The sequence below is a fragment of the Balaenoptera musculus genome, chromosome 11, assembly GCF_009873245.2.
Source record: "Balaenoptera musculus isolate JJ_BM4_2016_0621 chromosome 11, mBalMus1.pri.v3, whole genome shotgun sequence".
NCBI classification, from domain to species: Eukaryota; Metazoa; Chordata; class Mammalia; order Artiodactyla; family Balaenopteridae; genus Balaenoptera; species Balaenoptera musculus.
Window position 1 is genome coordinate 57136119 of NC_045795.1, and position 26401 is coordinate 57162519.

At 37.5% G+C, this 26401-nt stretch overlaps 2 protein-coding genes across 12 annotated transcripts in view; both read right to left on the bottom strand.

Moving 5' to 3' along the window:
* Window positions 1-19585, bottom strand: part of TCAIM (T cell activation inhibitor, mitochondrial) — a 37896-nt gene extending 18311 nt beyond the window's left edge. The window contains exons 1-6 of one of the 11 annotated variants that reach the window (XM_036868987.1): window positions 19365-19585; window positions 17213-17365; window positions 12863-12935; window positions 11434-11569; window positions 8491-8644; window positions 5316-5568 (exon numbers count right to left, since the gene is read on the bottom strand). In XM_036868987.1, coding sequence (XP_036724882.1) covers window positions 5316-5568; window positions 8491-8644; window positions 11434-11569; window positions 12863-12891 — 572 coding nt within the window. In that variant the 5' untranslated portion in view covers window positions 12892-12935; window positions 17213-17365; window positions 19365-19585. Of the gene's footprint in view, window positions 1-5315; window positions 5569-8490; window positions 8645-11433; window positions 11570-12862; window positions 12936-17212; window positions 17464-18923; window positions 19336-19364 lie in introns of those variants that run through there. The other 10 variants (XM_036868986.1, XM_036868984.1, XM_036868982.1 and 7 more) reach the window with 10 other exon arrangements.
* Window positions 19586-21363: 1778 nt separating this feature from the next.
* Window positions 21364-26401, bottom strand: part of TOPAZ1 (testis and ovary specific PAZ domain containing 1) — a 68594-nt gene continuing 63556 nt past the window's right edge. Inside the window, exons 19-20 of the mRNA XM_036869422.1 lie at window positions 24776-24959; window positions 21364-21637 (exon numbers count right to left, since the gene is read on the bottom strand). Coding sequence (XP_036725317.1) covers window positions 21418-21637; window positions 24776-24959 — 404 coding nt within the window. The 3' untranslated portion in view covers window positions 21364-21417. The remainder of the gene's footprint in view (window positions 21638-24775; window positions 24960-26401) is intronic.

The following is a 26401-nucleotide window of genomic DNA, read 5'->3' on the forward strand; positions in this document are numbered from 1 at the left end:
AAGGAAGATGCATCTAGTAAGGAATAGAGAGAGAAGCAATTGGAAGAGAATATATGAGCTTCTAGGAGAACAGAGGAAGAATTAAGTAATTCTGCCTGGAAGGTTCTACAGAGCAGGTGATATGTGACCTGAACCTGAGAGATGGATCAGAGTTTTCCAGGCAGGTTAGTGAAAGGGAAGGGCATGCCAACCACACCAGTGCACAGGGAAGTATAAGATGAACCAACGTGCCCAGATCACACGATGCCTAGAGGGAAGAGCGGTGTGAGATGAGACTGGAAAGGAACGTACGTGTGTGTGTGTGTGAGATTATAAAAGGTCTTGCACATTGGCGTAAGGAATTGGGACCTTTTCCTCTACCTAAAGATGTTCCACTTTTTTTTTTGGCCATACGGAGGGGCTTGCAGGGATCTTAGTTCTGGAACAAGGATTGAGCCTGTGCCCCCTGCAGTGGAAGCTCGGATCCCTAACCACTGGACCGCCAGGGAATTCCCTATATTCCACATTTGTTTGATTCACTAAATGTGTGCAGTCATTAATAATTCTTCCTACTCCCCCTTTAAGAATACTGGTAGTGATTTTATTTCTGCTTTCTGTGTGAGAAATAAAATAATATCTTACTTTATATCACGATTATTAGCTCTTACAATTTTTCAACCTTCTCATTTATTAAGTCATATGTGTTAATCAATTTACTTTAAATTATGTAATAGAAAGGATGATTTTTTGACAGATGAATTACCAAATGGCATACCATGTGGGGTTTGGGGACCAAATGTCTTAAACTGTAGACTGAAATATAATCTTATGATTATATATTCATGACCTGATTGTTGGAATTCTTACATTTAGTGTATAAAATTTAACTGATCTAGTTTAACAATTTTTGTGTTTTGTCTCTAAACACTGAGATGAAAATGAAGGTTCTATACATGGCATTTTCTTTCTTTCTTTCTATCATCTATCTATCTATCTATCTATCTAGATATTAGATCTATCTATAGATATAAAGACAAAGATACATGTTTCCTAGCTCTGGCCACTGAGAAGTTCAGTAGCAATTGAGACATGCACCACCCAGATCTTGGTTTCTAAAAATCATTCCCTCCTAAAAAGAACCAGAGCTTCTCGGCAAAAGGGTTCAATCAAACACTGGGCCAGGGAAAGTCCAGATGAGCCTGGAACACCTTGGTGAACCAGGAAGTAAGAGAGTTCTCAAAGAATGATGGGGACATAGGAGCCGGCTTGAAGGGATGATAAGGTTAGAAAATTGCCATTTGGCAACCATCATCATAATATGTGATTCAGGCAAAAATCATCAATGAGCACTAGAGCTAAGGGGTAAAATTTCAGTGTTAAAAGAATATTTACATAGCCCTAAGTATCTCCTCAAAAGAAACTAACTGAAGGGAAAAATAGTTCCTTTACTGGGGAAAAAACTGGGAGACACCACCTTAATCAAATGATCCAAGTTAATATCACTAGTAATGGGATAATCAACATCATATGCCTCATATATAGCACTGAAAACAACACACTTCACTTTCGGGGTATTCCTGCCAAATATGAATAACCTGACTCTAATTATGAGAAATACTAGATAAACTCAAAACACTCAAATTGAGGGACATTCTACAAAATAACAGCAAGGTAATGGAAGACAAGAAAACACTGAGGAACCATTCCCGATTAAAGGAGGTTACAGAGACTAAAGTTATGACTTATAATTTGAAAAACAATGACTTAGCCTATAAATAAGGAGAAGAGTGAATAATTGTATCATATGAGTTAAAGCATGATTATAACATTTCCAAATATCCTACAGAAATAATTCCAATATTGTAATTGTCCAATGTGGCATTTTGTGGACACTAAGAGGATTCAGAGCTTAGACAATGAAAGTGAAATAAAACTTTGTGTGCAAACTTCAAATAGAAAAAATGGAAGTCTGACATTTACTAATATCTCAGTAGCTAACAGAATAGCATTTAAATGGTCTTTCCATAGTTCAATGACATGTTTTTTTCAGTGGGATAGACATTACATATGGGATAATTTGTTTACATACAAATGGATCCTGTTGTCTCCTTGCAAATACAAATTCTATAAATGCAATACATTTTAGTTATAAAATTATTTGATAATCAGAGAATATATGCAAAATATGGAAATACTAAAAGCTACAATACAAAGTAGCATTTTCTAATTTTTTTTAGGCTGGCATATTCTTTTTATTATAGTATAAAATTAGAAAACCTTACAAATTAAACATTTCATTATAGCGTTTTTATCACTATAAAGTGATTTTACAGTAAGATAAAGCACAATTTTCTGAGAAATTCCAAATTACACAGCATGTCCTAGAATGTAGATTGAAATGTAACTGCCAGATATAAGAAGAAAATAGATTAAATGGAGCTTTTATGACCTGATAATTCTTCTATGTTGTGTTTTTAAAAACTCAACTAATTTATTTTCATAATTTCTGTTTTATTTCAGCCTGCATGTCTCTGCAGAAACATAAGGAAAATTATTTGAAAGTTTACACTAAATAAAACTGTTATATTTTCTCTTTTTAACATTATATTCTGAAATATTAGAAATAACATGCTTTCAAGATAAAATTTTGATCAGGTGAATGCAATTTGTAAATCAGGTGAAGATCAGCTGGATGTAAATTTGCAGAATTATTTCTATGCTCCCTCTGAACTGTGTAATTCAGCATGTGCTCCTTAGGAGTCCTCTCCTATAACTACATATATAATAAAGATGAGGTAAACAATACAAGAATGAAAATAAAAACAAACCGTATATGGCCAAAATGACCATGGTGGTGAAGAAGTTTTGTCCGAGTTACAGCTACCCTAAATCTCCTATGGGACAGTCACTCCATTCATATGATTTGAAAGCTCCCAATGGTTCAACAATTTTATAATTATTTGCAAAATAATAACAAATTTAAAAAATTAGGACTTCTCTGGCGGTCCAGTGGTTAAGACTCCGCACTTCCAATGCAGGGGGCTCGGGTTCGATCCCTGGTTGGGGAACTAAGATTCCACGTCCCACGTGGCATGGCCAAAAAAAAATTAATAACTGAAACAAGAAACTGATACCAACACCACTCTGGCTTTGATGACATAAGCTCCTGGAATCCTTACTGGGAAAAACTAACATAAAACAAAACCTTGAACAAACCCTCATCAGGGTCCCCGCAAACTGGGCAACATCCATAGTTGGGAAAAGGTCAAGATTGGCTGAAAGGGGTGCTGGGCCTGTGTGAACACACTGGACCAGGGAGACCAGGTTAGGTTATGGAAATAAGAGATATGAAATCTTCCAAATTCATACAACTGTCATAACCGGGGCATAGGCCCTCTAAGGCATGCTGGTAAAGGCAACAGATTTTTTTTTTGCGGCATTTAGTCTATACTGTAATTTACCCAAAGGGCCCAAAGAGCAGCATGTATTCCTTTTCTTGCCTTTTTTCAGCGTAGAGCTGTCCTCTCCTATCCTACCCAGCCTGGACCCTCTGCTCTAAAATTATACCTGATAAGCTAAACTCAAACTCTATGAGGTGTGATAATCTGGTTCAGGTAAGTCACTAACATATCCATGTTCAAGAAATATAACACAAGGACCTCCGATACAAGCATGAAAAACTAAATGAATCAGAAATCTCTAACCGGTCGATTTTAGAAGAGAAGCTTTGAGTAGGAAGATTTAAGGTGATACCAGTCAACTCTCAATATTCTCTAGCCCAAGAAAAATATATGGAAGTAAAAGATATGAAACAGCATTACACCAAGAACCAGCCACAGCCCTATTCCAGCTCTTTTGTAAGCAACTCTAAATACTGTCTGTTTCATTTAGAATAATTCAATATTAATTTTAAATCAGTTTTAAAGTGAATGCAAGATCTCTCTTATAAACAAGGCTAAAACATGTAATGCTTTATTGTTGTTAATTTCATTTGTCAAAGCTAAGAAAACAAAGGTTCTATCTGGCTATGAATGGGTTTACTTCATTGTTTGACAAGATACATAGCTATTGACAACTGAATTTGGATAATAATGATCAATAAATTAGACAGTTATATTTCCACTGATTTCAATTTCTAAAACAGTGGTCTATTTAATGTATGTTGCTATCTTCTTTAAGAGTAGACAAATCAAAATGACATGTTTTGAGCCTGTCCTGGTAATTGTCAACATGAGAGCTGGAATTTAAAACGAAGTATACCTCTGGAGGAAATGAAGAATTCATAGTAACACAACTCATGTACGCTCAGAAAATTTCCTTAAGACAATGTATCTCTTGCTAAAAACAGCAGATACTTTTCAGTTAACACTAATGAAACTAACAGAGGCACTGTTTTAAAACAAACGGTCCTCTACATTCATTGCTGAGTCACTTCTACTGCTACCATCTGTATGAAGCTATTTTACATTTCCATATTAAACCTTGAGTTCTCCACACCCAGCCTCCAGCACTTCACATTCACACTTTTCCAACAATTCTTTAATTCAGTGAAATAAAAATGCTGGTTGGGTCTTATGAATCTACAAAGCAGATTAGTAGAAAGATGATTAAAACATGTTCCCTACTCTTAAAAATGCATTATCTAGTAACATGTAATATAATATAATGTAAGAGTGTCTACTTTTATTAAAGGCTGAAGAATTTTATTGGATGCTACATACAAATAAGGAAATTATAAATACTCAGCTTGGGCAAGGAACCAATGGAATAGCACATATCTTGGTGAACTGGCTTTTCCCAGTACCAGTCTGTTTTCATTGTTTGCCAGCTGACTACCTCTGAGTTCTGGATCCCTGGGACAATCTTTTCATGATAGCTACACATCTAGCTCCAGACCAAAATTGTACCCTATGAAACACTCAACTGAACCACTGAATTTCTTTTTTCCTGAATTTCTAATTGCTGAATTTCTTTAATATGTTATTCTAAAGCCTCTTGACTTAAGGTCCAACAACTCTCATTCTTGCTTTTATGCCTTGACTTATCCAATCTCACTTTTTTTCTATACCAAAAGGTAGGTCAGACATTCCCAAGTTTTTGTTCATCTGGACACACTGTGAGATAATTAGAACAATGGGTATAAGCAGAAGTTTCATGGGCTGGATCCCAGTGCATGCAAGGCTGAGACCCTCTCTTCTAGCTCATGTTTTTTGTTTTTTTTGTTTTATCTTTGGCTGCGTTGGGTATTTGTTGCTGCATGCAGGCTTTTCTCTAGCTGAGGCGAGTGGGGGCTACTAACCACAAATAAGTTTAGTTAAATAAAAACTCTTACATACGTTAGGGTTGTTTCCATTCTCCAGACTTGCTCGAGGTCTTCATCAGGGTCCTTGAACCCAGTAAAGGAGTAGTAAGACTTGTCCCATTTGATGGGCCTGTCAGATATCCTTTTGGCCTCTTTGAGAGGCTGGGAATGCACATTAGTATTCAAGCTTTGGATATGTTCAATAGATAAACTGCAGGAGTTGAGAATATATAACACTGTGCTTAGCAGATCTCTGGTGTGCAAAGTAAATTTGACTGCTCGAAATCCTAGAGAATATAATTCCCCCAAACAGTTAATACAGGTGATTATTTGCTTTACTTGAAAAACAGTTTTTCATACATTTATAGAATCAAAATCTTTTAAAACACTCCATTACTGATTAAAATTCATCCTATTGGAAAATCATCTGTAAATGGAAAACTACATCCCTTCTCCAAAACTATACCACACTACCTCCATCTTCATGAAGTCCTCTGTCAGCTCCCTTTTCTAGTTTGGCACCAGTGACCAAACCCACCCCAGCCCAAGAAGGGGATTGAGAATATTTTCAATGCTGTTCATAAATTTGGTCTCTACAGTCTAAGGGATGGAAAAGCTCTCCTATGAGCAAGTGTCCAGCAGACAGGGTGTCCAGCACTAAAGAGAAGGGGGAGGGGGGAGGTAGGGGAGGGTGGGGCAGGCTGCCCTGGGACAGTGGTTCAAGGAGGGGGGCCAATCCAGTCTCGGTGGTCACAGAAACCCATCTCAAATTTTCTCTGCGGTTGAAAGAGACTGTCCTCATACTCCCCCATCCAACTAGCTAGGGACACAATATTTTCAGAAGTGACTCAAAATTCCCAAATTTTTTAAAAGTTAGCACTTCACAATCTGACTTTAATGCAAGTAGTCAGTGGGTTCAGGGTAGTAATCTAACTTACGTCAACAGCAGGAAATCTACTGGTTCCCCTGCACCTTTATTGGGTGTTAAACATGGCGCTAGTTGCATTTACATAACTTTTCAATGAACACTGTCACCAGTGCCATTATTATCTCTCTTTTCAAATGTGAAGAAGCAGAGGTTCGAGGAGGTTAAGAAGCGTGAAGTGAGGGCTTAAATCTGAGCTGCCACCAAGCCAAGCATTTTCCCCATTATAACATGCTGACTCTTTTTTCTTTCTTTGGAAAAATTTTTTAAATTGGTTTTGAAAATTATACAAGCGTTATATAAGTACATCCTTCTTGTAAAATTATATATACAAAGTAAAAGTCTCCTGTTGACAGGCACACAACCTCACACTTTCACTAGATGTAACCCTATTGACATTTAGGTACACAAGCATTTAGACCTGCACTGCCTAATATGGTAGCTACTAGCCATATGTGTCTATTTATTGATAAAATTAAATTGACTGAAATTAAATAAAATTTTAAATTCAGTTCCTGGTCATACTAGCCCCACTTCAAGTGCCCAGCAGCCACATGGCGCTAGCACCAGCTGGACCACACAGCGCTCATACAGAACAGTTACATCACCGCAGAAAGCCCTCTTGGACAGCACTGCTCTAGACCTTTGCTATGTGCTCTGTGTGTATGTTATATATGATATATACGCTTATGTGTTTGCACAAACACACACCCACAGTGTGAATTGTTCCTTTTTAACATATAAACTGCACCATTCTGGATCTATGACTTTGAACTTGCTTTTGTTATTTAACCTTGGTGACTCTTCCATTATCTGTATGTATACATCATTCTCTTTCTTTTTAGTAGCGCTATACTAATCCACATAATCAATGCAGCGCAATTTATTTAACACTTCCAAAACTGATGACTATAAAAGTTGTTTCTAATTTTTCACCATTCCACAGAAGGCCGAAATGTGTTTTCTTGTCTTTGCCACCGATGAAAGTCATCGCAATGTAAATCATGCTCAGAGATACCTACTATGCCTGCCACATAGATTTACAAAATGTAGAACATGCAAACTAAGAAAGATTTTTTAGTTGAATCATTGATGGTAAAGTGAGAAATACTGGTAGGAAAATTATTCTAGTCAGTGAAAGAGGAAAGGAAATGCAAATTCCTGCATTTGAGGTTAGGAAAAAATAGTTTATCCTCAGAAGAGGTAAGTCAAGGAGTAAATCCCAGTTTCTCTCTTAATTTATTAATTCCATTAATTGTTTAATCCAAGGTCAGGGCTGCTATATAGTGTGGAATGCCTGTACCAGATTGCATATATCCTTTATTGGAAAATATTACCTAATTAATTTAGTTTGCATTTGATTACTGAGGCTAAACGTTTTTGTATCTTATTGGCTATATATGTGTATTATTTCCTGAACTGCCAAGACATTGTGTTTGCCCATTTTTGCAACCAGGCTGCTCTGTTTTCTTCTTGACTCCTAAGAACTACTTATATACTAACATTATCTTTTTGTCACTTATGCTGTATGTCTTCTCCCATTTTTAATTTATTTTTTATAATCTATTTTAATAAATGGTTCAAAGTTAACCATTAACTGAAAGTAGAGGATTTTTCTCTTTACCCAGCCAGAGCTGATGACCGCTATTTGTTTTAGCATTAGTTCACAGAAAGCTCTTGGTAAATCTTTAAACTGTTTTAAAGTTCATTCTAAAAATAAAGTTATTTCCTCAAGGATCACAAAAAGGATGGACAGACCCACATTCATCCTTAGTTTAAAGTATCACTGGATCATGGCTAAAGCAGTGACAAAGGATAAAACAGAAGGCTGTACATGAAGACTGATCAGATTTTACAAACAGCATGAGGCTGGAGTTAAAGGGTTCAAGACCCCTATTCTGCCTCCATGGTCCTGGGACATTACTAAGTTACAATTGGGCAAATACTACCTTCCTCACAGGGTACTTTGAGGACTAAAGAGAATGTAAGCTATATTTTTTAAAGATACAAATTGTTATATAGACATTTAATACTTAAAACGGCACTGAAATAGGAAGGGGACAAATAGGAACACTTCAGTTTTCTAGTCAGAAAAGTTTAAACATAAAAAATGGCTCATCAAACACATGCAACCAGGAACAGAATCTAACTCCAGGAAAACACTCAATTAAATGATATTATTTCCTATGACAAGGCTTCGATCCAAAGGTCTTCTAGCAACGTTAGACAGATCGGATACATCACACCAAGCCTGCAAGGGACACATGAGAAATAAGAAACGTACCGGAAGTGCTGAAGTGTTCCTGGCCATCAGAGGAGTTCTGGTCTGTTTCTCTGACATAAAACATAAGCTGGGTTGGTTTCAAAGACTTGAAGCCTGGTTTCTGGAGGTTTTCTAAGTAGGCACTTAATCTCTTAAGAGAATTTTCATTGACTTCCTGGAAAAAAATGTTAAGAGGCATTTATACACAAAATAGAACAAGGAAACATCAGAAATTATATCCCGACCTTTTAAACACATTATTGAGTGTATTAAAGAATTTAGTATTAAAAAATGGTGGGATTTCATAGCTCCTCAGTACAGGATAAAATTGGATCCACACCTCACAATTTGGAACTCCACAGGGATGAGATGTAAAAAAAAATGTGGCCACATAAGTACTAGAAGAAAACATGGCTGAGATTCTTTATAACTTAGATGTGGAAAAAGCCTAACTATGACTGAATATCCCAGGTAATGAATGATTGATAAATCCAGTTACATAAAAAAATTTAAAAACTTAATATAGCACAGGGAACTATATTCAATATCCTGTGATAAACCATAATGGAAAAGAATATAAATACATATATATGTATAACAATCACTGTGCTGTACAGCAGAAATTAACACATTGTAAATCAACTATACTTGAATTAAAAAAAAAAACTTAAGAAAAGAACACATTAAAAACCACACACACACACACACACACCAAGCAGTCTACAGACAAAAACCGAGTAGAAGAAAATATTTGCAAGTTCTTTCTTTTCTTTTTTTTTTTTTGGCCGCCCTGTTCAGCTTGCGGGATCTTACTTCCCTGACCAGGGATTGAACCCAGGCCCACCGCAGTGAAAGCACCAAGTCCTAACCACTGGACCACCAAGGAATTCCCCAATTTGCAAGTTATTTCATAGCAAAGAGCTAATTTCTCTCTATATAAAGGGCTCTAAAAATGCCCTTTCAGAGATTGGTTGAATTATGGTATCTTCATTCAATGGAGTGCTACACAGCCAAAAGGAAAAAAAAGGGAAAGAATATGACACAGATGGTATTTAGGAATGTACATAGAGTGATCTCTAGGATGTATTGTTAAGTGAAAAAAGAAATGTCTTTTAGTGAAGGAATAGCTCCAAGAAATGGCATAAATAATAACTCTGCTTCTTATCCCTATAGGTCTCTTCTGAGAAACACAGTGTGATCTGAAATTAGGAACAGTTTGTTTTTGTTTGTTGAATTTATTACAATATACCGCTCTCAGCTATATTGTGTTGGGGGTTTGATGATTCACCAGAAGGATTTACAGAACTCAGAAAAGCTGTTATACTCACAGTTACAGTTTATAACAGCAAAAGGATACAGATTAACATCAGCAAAGGGAAAAGGCATGTAAGGTGGAGTCCCGTAGGGACCAAGTGCAAGGTTCCAGTTGTTCTCTCCCAGGGGAGTTGTACAGACAGCGCTTAAGCCCCCAGCAAGGACGTGTGACAACACATGAAAAGTGCTGCCAACCAAGGAAGCTCATCCAAGCCTTGGGGGCCAGGGCTTTTACTCGGGCACTACATGCCCACATGACTGACCACAGCTATTCAGTCTCCAGCCTCCCCAGAGGGCCTCAGACATGAGAAAACAGGCATTCACCATAAAATACATTGTTGGCATAAACTATCTGGTGTGGCCCAAGGCCCCGGCACACAAAAACATTCTTATCGGGCAAGGATATCCCAGGGGCTCAGAGCTCATCTCCCAGGAGGCACTGAAGGGCCAGTACTGAAGCCAGGCATTTCTTGCAACAAAGCAACCCAAGCCTGCTGAGTTCACCTTTTATAGCACACAGAAGTTTTAGTAAAAAAAAATAGGTACACTGGTAGAGGAGGGAAACCAGTCACCTAGTACTAAGCTTAATTTTTCCTCACACGTTGGATTTAAAAACTTTAAATTATTAAACATTAAATTAAATTGTATTAATTTATGACATCCCCAATAATTTATATTAAATTATGACATCTCCAAGGTAGTATTTTTCTGTTGATTCAATTTACTAATTACTTAAAAAGGATCTGACTTCGAATAGCCAATATATATATATATATATATATATATATATATATATATACACACACACACGCATATATATATATATATATATATATATATATATATATCAACTATCATAAACAAAATATTTTCCTAAAGCAAAGAAGCAAAACTGATTTATTTTCCACAGCAAGTAGAAAAAAAGCAATACAGGGAATTCCCTGGCGGTCCAGTGGTTAGGACTCCTCGCTTAGTTGGGGAACTAAGATCGTGCAAGCCGCAAGGCATGGCCCCCACCCCCAAAAAAGGGGGAAAAGCAACACAATAATGTTCTAATTTTCAAGAGTTTTAAATTCCTTTTCATGTTAAACCAGGTGTCAATGTTAAGGAAGATAAAAGGAACCAATGAAGTTATTCCAAAGCATCTGGCTTTGTAATCTATTATCTAACATTAAAAAATAGTGACCTTCCTAACTAAGTTCATCATGAGTTTGTATTCCTTGAGCAGACATTAACTGATGATATAGGGAAGTGGACCAGAAGCATGCAACATAAGGAAAAACTATTTGGGCACTGAAAAACCCTCCTTGCATCAACCTTAAAAAAAAGGACTGATCATGGTATCAGAGCCCTTAAATTTTCCTTCAAACCCTCAATTTTACTTTCAAACCTGGTACAGAAAATATGATTACTAATACTCTAAAGAGTTTACGTGATATCTTTATTGCCTGCATAAAACATGACAGCTTTCATTAAAAAAAACAATAGTTTTAGTTTCAGTTTTCAGTATCTATAGTTCAAAGCACTGATTATTCCACCATGACAAAACAACCCCAATTTATAGAACTCTCTGTATTATACTGTAGCAAAGGTAAAAAACTAAACAGAAACATAGACTAAATGTTAAATAGTAAAAAAATAATTGTTTACCCTTTCCCTGGGGTGCTGTCCAAAGAAATCTGGATGTACAGCAAAATAGAATGGCCTCAAGGCATTGACTGCTTCAGCTCCCGATAAAGCTCTTGAGTAGAGAAACCAGTATGGAAATATCTTTCCTGGACATAACCTTTTTAAAAGATATGGATTTATTATTCACCAGAGCACTGACATGGACACAAATCCCCCGTGTATAAAGTGACAGTAGCATTAAGATTACTGTGTATGGAAAATACCGTAGAAATAAGACAGAAACCAAAGTGTAAAATTTTGTGGGTTTTTTGAAATCTACAAAAGTTTTGAAAGCAGTGAGTCCCACATGATTTCTTTTCTTTTTCTTTTTTTAAAATTTATTATTTACTTTTTTTTTGGCTGCACTGGGTCTTAGTTGTGGCACGCGGGATCTTTCGTTGTGGTGCGCAGGCTCCAGAGTGCACAGGCTCAGTAGTTGCGGCGTGCAGGCCCTAGCGTGCAAGTGGGCTTCAGTAGTTGTGGCACATGGGCTCAGTAGCTGCGGCATGCGGGCTTAGTTGCTCCGTGGCATGTGGGATCTTCCCGGACCAGGGATCGAACCCGTGTCCCCTGCATTGGCATGTGGATTCTTAACCACTCCGCCACCAGGGAAGTCCCAAGACATTCCTTTTAACAATGACTATTTACTGAGATATTCATGTACATAATAGTTAATTAAAAGTACTAATTATTGCCAAATATGTTTTAGAAATCTAAAACTTCACATGTCATTTTTATGTAACAGATCCAATTTTATTTTGGTTATATACTTTGAGCCAAATAAACACTTTATTTATCTCTTTTGACTTGGCTACCAAGAAGCCAGAACAAAATTTGATGTTTGAATAATTGTCTCATGAGTTCTATTTTTTTTAACAAATGATCTTTCTCTAGAGGGTATCTGGTCTCCATTTTGATTACCCTATATATGCCTATTACTGTGCCAATTAAATTTTACTGAACTCCTTAAATCCTTTCTTGAAGTAGATAGGGTTTAGACAATCTACTATTTACTATATAAATAGCAAATATAATAGTCAAATGACCTTACTATCCAATTTAAATGTAACGTGGTTTTCTATATGACGGCAATAGACTTGAGGGCAACATGGTAATAAGAACTGTGCTAAGGACAAACTTTATCTTTTTTCCTCTTAAACTTTTCACACTGAACTATTTTGAAAGATGGTATTTTTTTCACCTTCTACTCTGAATGGACTCTTGGGAGAATGGACCTGGATGTTCACATGAATTTTCTGTTTCTTTTTTTATTCCTGCCCTCCACCATATTATCCACAAAATAGTCAGAATTTGATAAATTATAATAAATTGAAATTAGCTAAACACCTAACAGATTCCACACCCCTCCACCCCCACAAATACTAATAACAGATGGAACCACAAAGCTTACCTCCTCACAGGTCTCAGGTGGCAAAACATTTCTGAATATATATGTAGGTCAACTTCCAGGCATCCATTAATCACTTAAAAAGTTAAGCAGATACCAGTAATGAACAAGTGGAATTTGAAATTAAAAACACATTACCATTTACATTAGCACCCCCCAAAATGAAATACTTAGTTATAAATCTGACAATATATGTACAAGATCTATATGAGGAAAACTGTAAAACTCTGATGAAAGAAATCAAAGAAGAATTAAATAAATGGAGAGATATTCCATGTTCATGGATAGGAAGACTTGATATTGTCAAGATGTCAGTTCTTTCCACCTTGATCTACAGATTCAATGCAATCCCACTCAAAATCCCATTAAGTTATTTTATGGAAATCAACAAACTCATTCTAAAGTTTATATGTAGAGGCAAAAGACTCAGAATAGCCAACTCAATACTGAAGAAGAATAAAGTTGGAGGACTGACACTACTGGACTTCAAGACTTACTGTAAAGTTACCGTAATCAAGACAGTCTGGTACTGGTGAAAGAACAGACAAATAGATCAATGGGACAGAATAGAGAGCCCAGAAATAGACCTACAAAAATATAGCCAACTGATCTTTGACAAAGGAGCAAAGGCAATACTATGGAGCAACAATAATCTTTTCAACAAATGGTACAGGAACAACTGGACATTTACATGCAAAAATATTAATCTAGTCACAGACCTTACACCCTTCACAAAAGTTAACTCAAAATGGATCAAAGACCTAAATGTAAAACAAAAACACTATAAAATTCCTAGAAGAGTACCTAGGAGAAAACCTAGATGACCTAAGGTATGTCAGTGACTTTTTAGATACAACACCAGACACACAATCCATGAAGGAAAAGAACTGATATGCTGAATTTCATTAAAATTAAAAATTTTGCTCTGCAAAAGACAATGTAGAGAGAACAAGAGGACAAACCACAGACTGGGAGAATATATTTGTAAAAGATACACATATCTGACAAAGGACTGCTATCCAAAATATACAAAAAACATTTAAAACTCAACAATAAGAAAATGGACAACCTGATTAAAAAAATGGGCCAAACACCTGAACAGACACCTCCTGCAAGAAGATATACAGATGGCGAATAAGCATATGAAAATATGCTCCACATCATAGGTCATCAGGGAAATGTAAATTAAAACTATGAGATACTGCAACACACCTATTAGAATGGCCAAATCCAAAACACTGACAACACCAAATGCTGGTGAGGATGTGGAGCAACAGGAACTCTCGTTCATTGCTGGTGGGAATGCAAAATGATACAGCCACTTTGGAAGACAGTTTGGGGCTTTCTTACAAAACTAAACATACTCTTAGCATATGATCCAGCAACCACCCTCCTTAGTATTTACCCAAATGAATTGAAAACTTGTCTACACACAAACCTGCACACGGATGTTTATTGTGGCTTTATTCTTAATTGCCAAAACTTGGAAGCAACCAAGATATCCTTCAGTAGGTGAGTGGATAAACTGTAGTACATCCGGCCAATTGAATATTATTCATTGCCAAAAAGAAATGAGCTATCAAGCCATGAAGAGACATTGAGGAAATTTAAATGCATATTACTCAGCAAAAGAAGCCAATCTGGAAAGATTATATACTGTATGATTCCAGCTCTATGACATTCTGGAAAAGGCAAAACTATGGTGATAGTAAAAAGATCAGTGGTCGCCAGGGGTTGGAGGAGAGGGAGGGATGAATAGGTGGAGCACAGAGGATTTTTAGGACAGTGAAACTACTCTGTATAATAATACTACAATGGTAGGTACATGTCATTATACATTTGTCCAAACCCGTGGAATGTACAACACCAAGAGTGAACCCTAATGTAAACTATGGACTTTGGGCAAGAATGAAGTGTCGATTTAAGTTCATCGATTGTAACAAATGTACAACTCAGGTGTGGGAGGCTGTGTGTGGGGAGGGGGTATGTGGGAACTCTTGTACTTTGGTCAGTTTTGCTGTGAACCTAAAACTGCTCTAAAAAATAAAGCTTTTTTTTTTAAAAGGTTAAGCAGATAAAAGGGGGAACATGATTTGAATCACATGGACTTTTCCAATAATTTAGAGCTTCAGCAAGAATTTCAACTATACTATAGTCTCCATGTCAACTGACCAAGTGATTTTAAAAATTCTATGAGCAACCTGTCTTGAAATGCCACATTATTCACATGATAATCACCAGGTAAAAAATCCTTTCTTCCCCCGGCTTATGAAGCTCTGAGCCTGTGGGGCAGTGTATTTGCTCAAAACAAACCACCATGTGGCTCAAGTCCTATTCTGTCAAATCTTAAGAATTAAAAAGTTTATGCTAACACATATATATGGAATCAAAAAAAAAAAAAAAAAAAGGTCATGAAGAACCTAGTGGCAAGATGGGAATAAAGACACAGACCTACTAGAGAATGGACTTGAGGATATGGGGAGGGGGAAGGGTAAGATGTGACAACGAGAGAGAGTGGCATGGACATATATACACTACCAAACGTAAAATAGATAGCTAGTGGGAAGCAACCGCATAGCACAGGGAGGTCAGCTCTGTGATTTGTGACCACCTAGAGGGGTGGGATAGGGAGGGTGGGAGGGAGGGAGACGCAAGAGGGAAGAGATATGGGAACATATGTATATGTATAACTGATTCACTTTGTTATAAAGCAGAAACTAACACACCATTGTAAAGCAATTATACTCCAATAAAGATGTTAAAAAAAAATAAAAATAAAAAGTTTAAAAATTTTTTTCATAATGCAGTTAATATATCTGAAGCAAGGTAATGAAGCAAAACTGCCATTAACAGGATAATAGAAAGATGTATTTAAAAGACAAATCAAGAATTACCTATTTAAAAAGTGCATTTGCAAACAACAGTGGGTGCTTCCATTTATTTTCTGGTTGACTGGTGTGGCAAGACCCTCTTGGATACAGAATGTGTTTATAGGTATTCATTTAAATGTTTAAAAACTTGATTTTTATTTAACCATTCACCTTGCTATTTTGTTTGAGACAAATACGGATAGCAGAAATACTCCTACCATTTGGAAGATTTCTGAGATTCAATGGAGATACAATGAGGAAGAAAGAACCGTTTTGACTAAAGTTTCAGTGCTGCCCACGACCGACTGAATTCTCACTAAACGTCATTATGAAGTAACTGAACAATCTCGACTTAGTTAAGATAGAACAGGTACAAGCCTCCAAGCTTGCAAAGAAGAGACCAGAAGAATATACATATCCAATCCAGAACTGGCTCTCTTTAGGTGGTAGGATAGGAAGCCCTTTACTTTTTTTTTATTTCCTAGTTTATTTACAATGAGCACGCGAAGTATGCTCTTAAAAAAAAAACAAAAAACAATGCTTCTAGCATACAAAATTAAACAATGAAAAGGAATAGAGCAGGAATACGTGTTGTTCATTCAGTATTTAAGACAGGCCCCTGGCCCTGGGAAATCTGTCCAGTGACAGCTCTAGACTGTGATCCCAGTCTAGCTCAAGAAGAAAACAGCCCCTCACATTCACGCACAATGACGTTTCATTTTTAATATTAGTAAGAAAATTTATGCCACTTAACTGCAAAGATACTAATAAATGAGCTAAAACTTGGGTAAGAAACGAGGAATAATACTCGAGGGGCATATGATCAACCAAGAATATGAATGGGCATAGATGAAAATAATATGCAGCCAAGTTCTAACCATCATCCTTTTCAGCATAAAATGATCCTATAAGAAGCCTTGAAAAGTCAGAAGTACTGAACAATGGAAAGCACTTAGGCCTACCATTGCAACAATGATGTAACCTGTTCTAATGGTCTGTTGCAGCAGTATCTTAGAAGTTCATGAAATCACAATGTCTCCATCTGATGTGCAATGTAGGTGATCCAAGTCATACTCTACTCCCCATTTTCCAAAGCAAGACATCAAAACAAATAAAACAGTGAAAAGGAACTGTCATGATCACTGATTTGAAATAGAAGTTAAAGCACACTAAAAAGACAATAAAATTTTTGGAAGTTGATTTAGAAAAGACTGGCTGTCTCCAATTTGATTCACGAGCAATTTGAGAGGCAGGCAGCCAAGTTACACTGTTTAGAAATGTACATATCTAAACACCTATAAATAAGAATTGTTAGGAGGGATTTCCCTGGCAGTCTAGTGGTTAGGACTCAGTGCTTCCACTGCAGAGGGCACGGGTTCCATCCCTGGTTGGGGAACTAAGATCCTACATGCCTTGTGGCCAAGCCACAAAAAAAAAAAAAGAATTGTTAGGAAAAGCTGATTTAGCTAAGAAAGAAACTTACAGGATTTGTCTTAAGAGTTACTTCAGAATTAGTCTCCAAAGAGTCACTCACAGCAAAGTTGCAAAAATTAGGGATTGTATCCTCAGTGACTTTCAAACATGGAGCATAAAGTATGTCATGCAGAGAATTATGGAGCATGTTTTAGAAGTGATTCTGTCAAAAATAATCAAAGCAAAAAAAAAAAAAAAGTTTCTGTATTTAAAAGTCCGGGTCTTCAGTTGTCCAGAAAAATAATTCATTCATTGTTCACTCTGTAATCATAGGGTATAATTAAACTTAGTATTGAGCAATGACTTAAAAAGGACATTAATACTTGGAAGTGTGACAAGAGATTCTCCCAATGAAAATAAAATGTTTTCAAATACAAGTCTGAACATTAAATCATGGTTTCTAGATTTAGAAAGAACTTTAAAAAAGATTAGGCTACTATAGGTTAAGAGTTAGGTATTTTCTGCCTGCTTTTTTGGTGAGTTGGCTATTTCCTAAAAAGGTTCACACTGCAATAAAGAGAATTCGAATCTAGACTTGTGCTGCCTAATAAGGGAGTCCCTAGCACATGTGGCTACTGTGAACTGAGACGTGTTTTAAATGCAAAGTACCCATTGGATTTAAAAGATTTAGTATGAAGAAAATGCAAAGTATCCCATTAATAATTTTTTATCCTGATTAGATGTTGAAATGATAATTTATTAATTTCACCTGTTTCTTTTTGCTTTTTTAAAAGCAAAACACGACCTGGTCTTTTGTGATTTACTACCAGAAAAATTTAAATTACACCTGTGGCTCATATTGTATTTCTGTTGGATGGCGTTGACCTAGGCCAATTCAAGGCAAATTTAAGTGAACATGACACTGTCAGGGAAGGCTCAGTAATTGTGGCCCACGGGCTTAGTTGCTCCGCAGCACGTGGGATCTTCCCGGACCGGGGCTCAAACCCGTGTCCCCTACATTGGCTGGCGGATTCTTAACCACTGCGCCACCAGGGAAGTCCTGTGCTGTTTAAAGTGAGGCATTAAATCTTCTAGGCAGTTTCAGATCAAATTGGGTAGAAAGATATCTAAATTGGTGGAAAAGCCAAATTATGGGTAGTCTAAGCAGTTTTGTTTAAATTACATTCGATAGAAACCACGTTTGCCACACAGAGGTCCTAGTAACTTATTTGAACACAGTTAATATCCTCAGGCTACTCTCATTTAAACTGTGACTTTCCTTAGTAAGTATCTTGTAAGGTTTTAAAAAGTAGTTTGTTCTATCAAGGAGTGATAAAAGCGGGCAATATTTCACTGCTCTTCGGTTTAACACTTCTTCGGGAAGGGAAAAAGCAGGAAGACCTTTAGATAAATTAATAAATTGCAGCAAAGTATCAAGGGTTTTTAAGCTTCCTTTTGTAAATCTTTTGCTATGAGATCTGAATCAACCATATCCTAGGATAAGTCAAAGACTTCGGGGAAATATGACAGTCGGAAACAAAATCTAAATCGTCTCAGGTTTCTCATTTCAAAACAAGTTGGAACAGATACGAGGCGGGTACTCCGATCCCCGGCACTACCTGGGTTCGAAAGTTAGCACGTCGAGCTAAGGCGACGCTGATCGCTGCCCACGCCGACCCCCCGCCCCTTCTGCCCCGAGCTGCCTGAAAGCACAAATGGAGCCCCTCCCGTCCTGCTCCTTACAGTTCTGGCAAGGGGCCGCCGCGAGGGCTTCCTCCTACCTGCTCCACCTCCCACCAGGTACCAGGAGGAAGGACGGTCGATCCTCTCGCAAGGCTGTGCAGGGGTGCGCGGGGCCAGGCAGGGGCGCATGCGTACCGGGGCGCCAGCCCGGCCAACGAGCGCGCCGCTGGGCCGGCGCTCCCGCCCGCTCTCGCCCCACCTGACGACAGGCTCTGACAGGCTCCTACCCGCAGTGCTCTCTGAGTCCCCACCCGTGAAATCTCAGCTGGGCGCGTACCGCTCCACCCGTCTGTCGGTGCCTGTCGCGGAAGCTTGCTGGAGAGGAGCCCGGGCTCTGGGCCGGGCCGCAGGCGCGCTCTCATTGGCTGAAGCGTGCCTGGCTTTCCTCTCTGGGGCGCCTGCGCACAGCCCAGGACGCGGCTTAAAACCCTAGCGGTTCTCAGCCCCACCGTGACGTCAGCAACTAGGTGACCGCCCACCTTCTCGCAGCGTGGGAGCTCCTGTTCCTCCGTTTTCTTACGGTCCGGCCCGGAGCGGGCTCCGCGCACTCAGCTGAAAGCTTTAGGAGGCGCGAATGAGCGCTCAGGGATAGGAAGGACTAGGCGGGAGGGAGTCAGAAGATGACTGGGCGGCAGGTGGCCGGGCCTGGACCGAGGGTTGCTGAGGAGGGCAAGGAGAGAAGGGCGACCGAGCGTGCGCATGCGCCGGCGCCGCTATGCGCGCCGGCGCCGCTTTCCTCCCCCTCCCGGGTCCCCCAACCCCCGGCGCCTGGGAGGGGAGGAGGCTGGCTTGGCGGATCAGTCCGCAGAGCGTTCGGAGCTGACGCGTTAGGGCGACTCGCTTGAGACCTCCAGATTTTAAAGGTCTTACTGAGTATAGCCTTTGGCTTTCTTTACGTAAATATAGCTAATTAAAACTGTTTTCTCCAGTTTGCATTTTCCTTTTGACTTTGGCCCTTAAGGGTAAGCAATTCACTGTCAGCTTGGGGTTTTTACTGTTAGCTGTATTTCGCTTCTATGACTTTGGTTATTCCCATAAACTGCCACAGATGGAATAAGACACGTACAATAACCGCTCTTTTCCTACCTTTTGGCACCGTTGACCGAGGTGGGGGGAAAAACCCCCCCAAAACCAAAAAATACCCCCAGAATACCAACAAACAAACAAACAAAACAACCAACCTCCCTTTGTTCCAGCCCTAAGGGTTCTTGACTTCTCATTCACTGGAAACCATCTGGTCAATTTGTGGTCCGTTCCATCCAATCCCATTTTTCCTAAAAGCTTAATTTATCATCTTTCATCCTTTCAAATGCATCCTTGCCACCAGCATAAGGTTATAATTGCCCACTTACCGTTCTTCACTTGTCCTCAAAGGCACTTCAAACTGATGGTGGTAATCTCCGAACCCAATTTATTTCCTAGGTGCTGAATTTAAGTAATGGCAGTTAGTCACCCAATTTGTTCATACTAGAGAACTGGGCCTCTTTCTTGATGTCTACTTAGGCCTTACTTCCCATATCCCATTCACGAGAGTATTCATTCCACATTTTATCATAGTAAGGCATTCTGCTAAGTGCTAGGTTTTAACTTTTTTATTCTTGTGAGGTTATAGACTTATTCCAGTGATGCTGCCATTACCATATTTTGGGAACTCCTTTAAGAAATACTTTCAGTCCCCCTAGTCACCACTTACTCTTTTATTACTCCCCTTACTCAGACATTTTCTCTAAATGATTTAAATTATGGTTTAAAGTATCAAATCTAAAGTATCAAATTAAGGATTGAGGATGACCACCTTGGAGAATGACTGCTACGGATTCTGCAGATGGCTTCAGAAAAGGAGTTTAAACTTCCTAAGGTGGCTTGAAAGGTACAATTCTTGTTTGGATAGGTTCTGGTATATTTGTTTAAAATACTGATTTCTTTAGTCATACCTAATGTAATGTACATAAATTACAAATTTTCAATATACATATAGTATTTTAAGATACACTAAAGGAAAACTTTAGAGAATAATTTAAAATTTCTGGTATAACTCAGCTCTGGAATTTTAGTGTTTGAGTCATTTTCCAGTATTATTTTACTATTCTATATTACAAGTGTACAATAGGCTTTAGAGACTGGACTGAGTGCTCACCAAATCTACTTCATAACCCCAAAGCTTGTTCTGAAAGCTCCAGACACCTGCTTGAATATTTTCCCCTTTATGTCTCCCTCTTATTAAATGCTGCACAATACTCAGTTTGTGATTTTTCATTGTTTGGATTTAAGAATAAATTGGGATTCACCATACTTAGGTTTACCTAAATTAAGGAGATGTCAAAAAGTAATTTGAAAAATCATTTGCAGTATGGGTAAAACTGTTATAAATTGCGTACCTCAAACAAAATTTTTAGTGTTTGAAAACTACTGACATACTATAAATCAATAAAGAGCAAAAGCTGAATATAGTGAAAACTGTCTTTATTTTCATTGCCTTTTATTTTCAACAATGATTACTTGAACTTAAAAAAAAAAAAAAGCCTTTCATAACTAATGGTTACTGAAAAGCCAAACCTTTCCAGCCCACTTCATATTCTCTTTCAACCATTTCAGGGCAGAACAATGTTCCAAACTATAAACCTGTTCCGTATTAACATTGACGGTCATGTGCTTAATGAAGAGCTTTGGATCTGATATACGAGCAGCCATAATTAATCTTTCCACTGCAGCTTGATAATCATCCTTGCTCCGAGATTTGTTTTCTTCACATCTACAAAGTGAACACCTCACAAAGTCAGAAACTCTAAAAAGAAGCTATATAGTTTCTTCAAAAGATAGTAATTTACATTTATTGGTTCTAAGCTATGACAGTCTTTTTACTATATTCTAACAGTGGCTTTCAAACTTGTTTGACCATGACACACAGTAATAAAGACATTTTATATTGTGACCCAATATATATACCTGCATACATAAAAACTGAAATAAAAGTTTCACAAAACAAGACTTACCCTTATGACCCTATTTTCTATTGTTTCATTTTTTAAAATAAAATGGTTGCAACCCCCTAAATTGATTTCACTACACAAATGGGCCACAACCCGCAGTTTGGAAACACTGATCTAGAACACAATAACCCCTCTCTTTGTATTTTCAAATTAATAACAGTATAATTATTCATTATAATGCATAAAATATTAAATTTAATCAAGTTTGGAGTTACTAACATTCATGTGTTTTACCTTGATATGGCTATTTTAAATTATAAGCATATACTTAATTTGTAGCTCACATCTGGTAACAGAAATTGTAGCTGTAGGCCTTTATACTAAATTTTTATAGTATAATATTATAGTATATTATATAGTATATATATACTATAATATAGTATATTATACAGTATATTATAGTATACTATTATATTTATAGTATATTCATATATGAATAACTTTATACTAAGTTATTTTCTTTAGTCCTGATTTAAGGTACTTCACTAAAGTGCTGGAATTTTAAAATAACTTTTCTACCAGTCACCAAATTTCATAAAACTCATACCTTATGGCTATTTTTCCTATGGGATAGGGAGTAAGAAGTATATAAGATAGAGATGTAGCTGTTATTAGGCATCACTTTTTCTCTGTGTTCACTGCATCCTGCTCTGGGCACCTGTAAGGCTCAGCAGCAAGGCCCGAGTATGAGCCTACCTGCATTAGCACAACAGTGTGGTCCACAGAGTGGTGGGAGTGAGGACTTCCACTTGGAACAGGAATCAGTGATCACAGAGAGCAAAGATTGGTCAGGCCGCTTCTAGTACATTCTGGCTTAGGATTGGTGCCTGAAATCTGGTAGATTGGGCATACACCAACTATATGCAGTTTTGAAAGTCTTAAGATGAACAAAAACTCTCTCAGAGGTTAATGTAACAAAGCAGGGCTTGGTATGATAACAGTAATGGAGAAAACAATATTGGTTTGGACAAAATAGAAGATCCAGGCATGTCACTAGTTATGTGCTGGCATCACAAATACCCCACAAATTCAATAATGAATGAAGAGACTGCATATGTGGGGAATGAAAAGTTATGAGAAAACCAAACCCTCATTAGGATGATGGAGAGCCCAAATGCCTCATGCAACTGTAGTGCATAGTTGTAAACAGAAGGCCCTCAGGAAAGACTGCTAACAAAAAAGCTAATTTTAGTGAGTTAAAAAAAAAAAACCGTGGACCTAAAATAAATTCTCCTCCCCTTGAGTGTAGGCTGGATTGAATGACTTGTTTATCTCCAATAAATAGAGCAGAAATGATGCACAACTTTGGACACTAGATTGTTAGATATCAATTTTCATGGTCCCTTGCATTTCTGGAAGTTCTGAGAGCAGAGACACTGATTACCCCTTGTTCTGGATTTCAAGGATGTTTAATATAGTGAACAACCTTGAAAGACAAAGATAGTTTCTCCTTCAGGAGCAAAAGACAGGTTTGCTTACAGCCTTACAAGGTGGAGATAGCGTTTCCATCTAAAGAGCAAAGGGGCAGGTATGTTTATTACCCATTATAAAAGATTGGGGTTCCTAAGTTCAGGATTCCTCTCATGTAATGGAACCCACTGCATGTGCAGATATCCATCTGGGCCCAAGTGTGGGACTTGGGAGCAAGAGGAAGAGATACAAATATGCAGATAATCATGCTGCTTGCTGTGCCATGAGTAATAAAGTCCTGTCTCCAACCCAGGAGGTCTTGTGTCTTATGCCAGGATCTGTGAAACTATGGCAGGCTGACTTACAGCCTGCAAATGGGGTGGAATCTCAGAGCCTTCACAGTTCTTGATGTAGGGTCACAAAAGGCACTGTAGCTTCCTCCTTGCGTTCTCTCTCCTGATCACTCACTCTGAGAGAAGTTAGCTGTTGTGTCATAAAGACACTTAAGGAACCTATGGAGGGGCCCATGTGGTGAGGAGCTGAGGCTTCCTGCCCACAGGCACGAGTGAGCCAGCTGGGAAACGGATCCTCCGGCCGCAGTGAAGCCATTAAGTAGGCGACTGCAGGTCCTGACCACATCCTAAGTCCAGTGACATGAGAGACCCCCGAGCCACAACCATCTGGCTAAGCTACTCCAAAATTCCTGACCCACAGAAACTAAGAAAATACTTGCTATTTTAAGCCACTAAGCTGTGGGATAACTTATACACTGTAATAGGTAACTAACAGAATATTCAGTCTGAGGATCCGGTTTCTAACACCAGTGAACTGAAGCAAAATTCTTGTTAAGAAATGCCAAAACAGGAGTCCCATGAGATCCTTATGTTACAAGTTTCCTAGATAAAGCTGACAAAAACTTGGAGTGGTGTAAAACTAAATTTTGGGATTTTGAACAAAATTATCTGAAGGGATGCCACTCTGGTCCAACAGCTACATTATAATATTTATGCATTTATAACAGCATTTTAAAATACTGAAACTAGGCTGATGGCTTTATTTTGAACAGGATTCTTGACTGAACCTAATAAATTATCATATATTTCCCTTTTAGACCTGGTTCTTAGATCTTTTGTGCTGACCAAAAAGATAACTTTTAGGTACCTAACTAAAAACCACCAGTACACGAGAAAGGTCCACACCTAAAGAAGACCCATCTCTTTGAACATCTAAACAAGATCTTTGAAGTTGTTAAAATGTTTATTGAAAGGTACTAACTTGTTTGGATTTAAACCAAAAATAGGTCAAATCCTTTCTCAATATAAATGCTACCAAAGTTTGTCAATACACACATGCACAAGTATATAAATATGCAGTATATAAGTATATAAATGTTTATATATATACAAATAAATAAAACATTTACGTGCTAGGGCAAGTGTAGGGAGCCATGATCTGCTTTCAGGATGCAGTCAGAAGTTATTTCAACCAACCTTTTTAAAACTATCTGCAGCATCTGTGTAGAAGTTCCAGGACTCTGAATACTACTAGCATTAGATACCATGAAGATTTCAATAGCTAAAAGCATTTCAATCTCAGACAAATAGGAAGGAATCAGTAGAAGTTTTCGGTATAAATTTCCCTCCAATGGTGGGTAGCAACCCAATGAAAGAGCACCTGAAAGTCAAGTAACAGATCAAACTTTACTAAAACCCCAGTAGGTGAAAACCTAGGCTTCGAAAATATCCACAAGTGATAATTACTTTTATTTCAGAATAATTCTTCACATTAGAAGCAGATTTATTGCATAAATTATATGGGAGTGAGCTTATCCTAGTACAACTGAGATCATTCTTTGTAAAATGGTTTTGAAACATTAAACATGAAGTGAGAAATTTTAAAAAACCCTGAAAAAGAACTTTTGAGCCTCACTGTAGCAAATGTCTATTTATTTTAAGCCATAGTCAACACAACATAATTTCAGAATAACTAAAAAACCAGAATAGCTACTTGGGTTTTGTTTTAATGGGATCTGGGTCTAACAGCAACTACATATACTTATTATATATATAATATTATATATAATTATATATATAACTATCTACCTTGAATTATGAATCCAAAATGTAGAAAGAAAATAGAAATTATAATTTGAAGATTTTACTTTCTATCACATAGTTTTATAGTATTTTTGAGTGTACTTATTTATAGTGCTGTTACAGTTTGTGCAATAAATATTTGCTGTTCCTACAAATGTCTGGCATTGTGCTAAACACTAGATATAAAAATGAATAAGATACATTTCCATCATGTCGGTGCTCAGTGTGTTGTTCTCCAATTCATGTTCTAAAAATTTTGCTTTTCCAAAGAACAGATTCAACTTTTAAACTGTTTAGGTGCTTATTACAAGTGATATACAGGGAAATCCCCTATACATCAGTCCAGGACATCCAAATTGTATATAGGCAATATTATACTGTTGTCTTTTACTGAAACCAATTTAAATCTGTGTGTAAAATTTGTTTAAAATGTTTTATTAAGTTAAATTTCTTCAATAAATCTTTCTAATATGGATGATGATGAGTAATCTTTGAGGACCTACTATATGCCAGGTACCTGTGCTAAACACATAGGTTTTATCTAATTTTAACCTGACAGTTTACTACCTTTGCAATTAGGTACAACAACTCTCATATTATAGATGGGGGGCTTTGGGTAAGTGCCCTGGCCTTCTGACTCCAGATTTTGGAATCTTAACCACTAGGAAGTCCCACCTTCCTAGATCACTGCCAGGACCAACAAACTATTGACTCGTTAACATTCCTAAATATTGGTAGGTATAATTTACATGCATACCTGTTTTACTTCTGAGCAGAAGAGGAAAACAAAAGCCAACAAACCAAGTAGAAATTTACTAATATTATCTTTTCCCCTAAAATCAAACATGAAAAGAAAAATACTCCTATTTGGTTTTAGCGGGGGAAAGTAAGGAAAAGATATACTAATAACATCTTCCCTTCCTGACTTTTCAGTTCTGACAGAAAAGCCGTATTTTTAGGACTAGGTAGGACATCAGGAGCATCAGGAAGGCAATTTTGCTGTCCCTGGACAATTTCCTT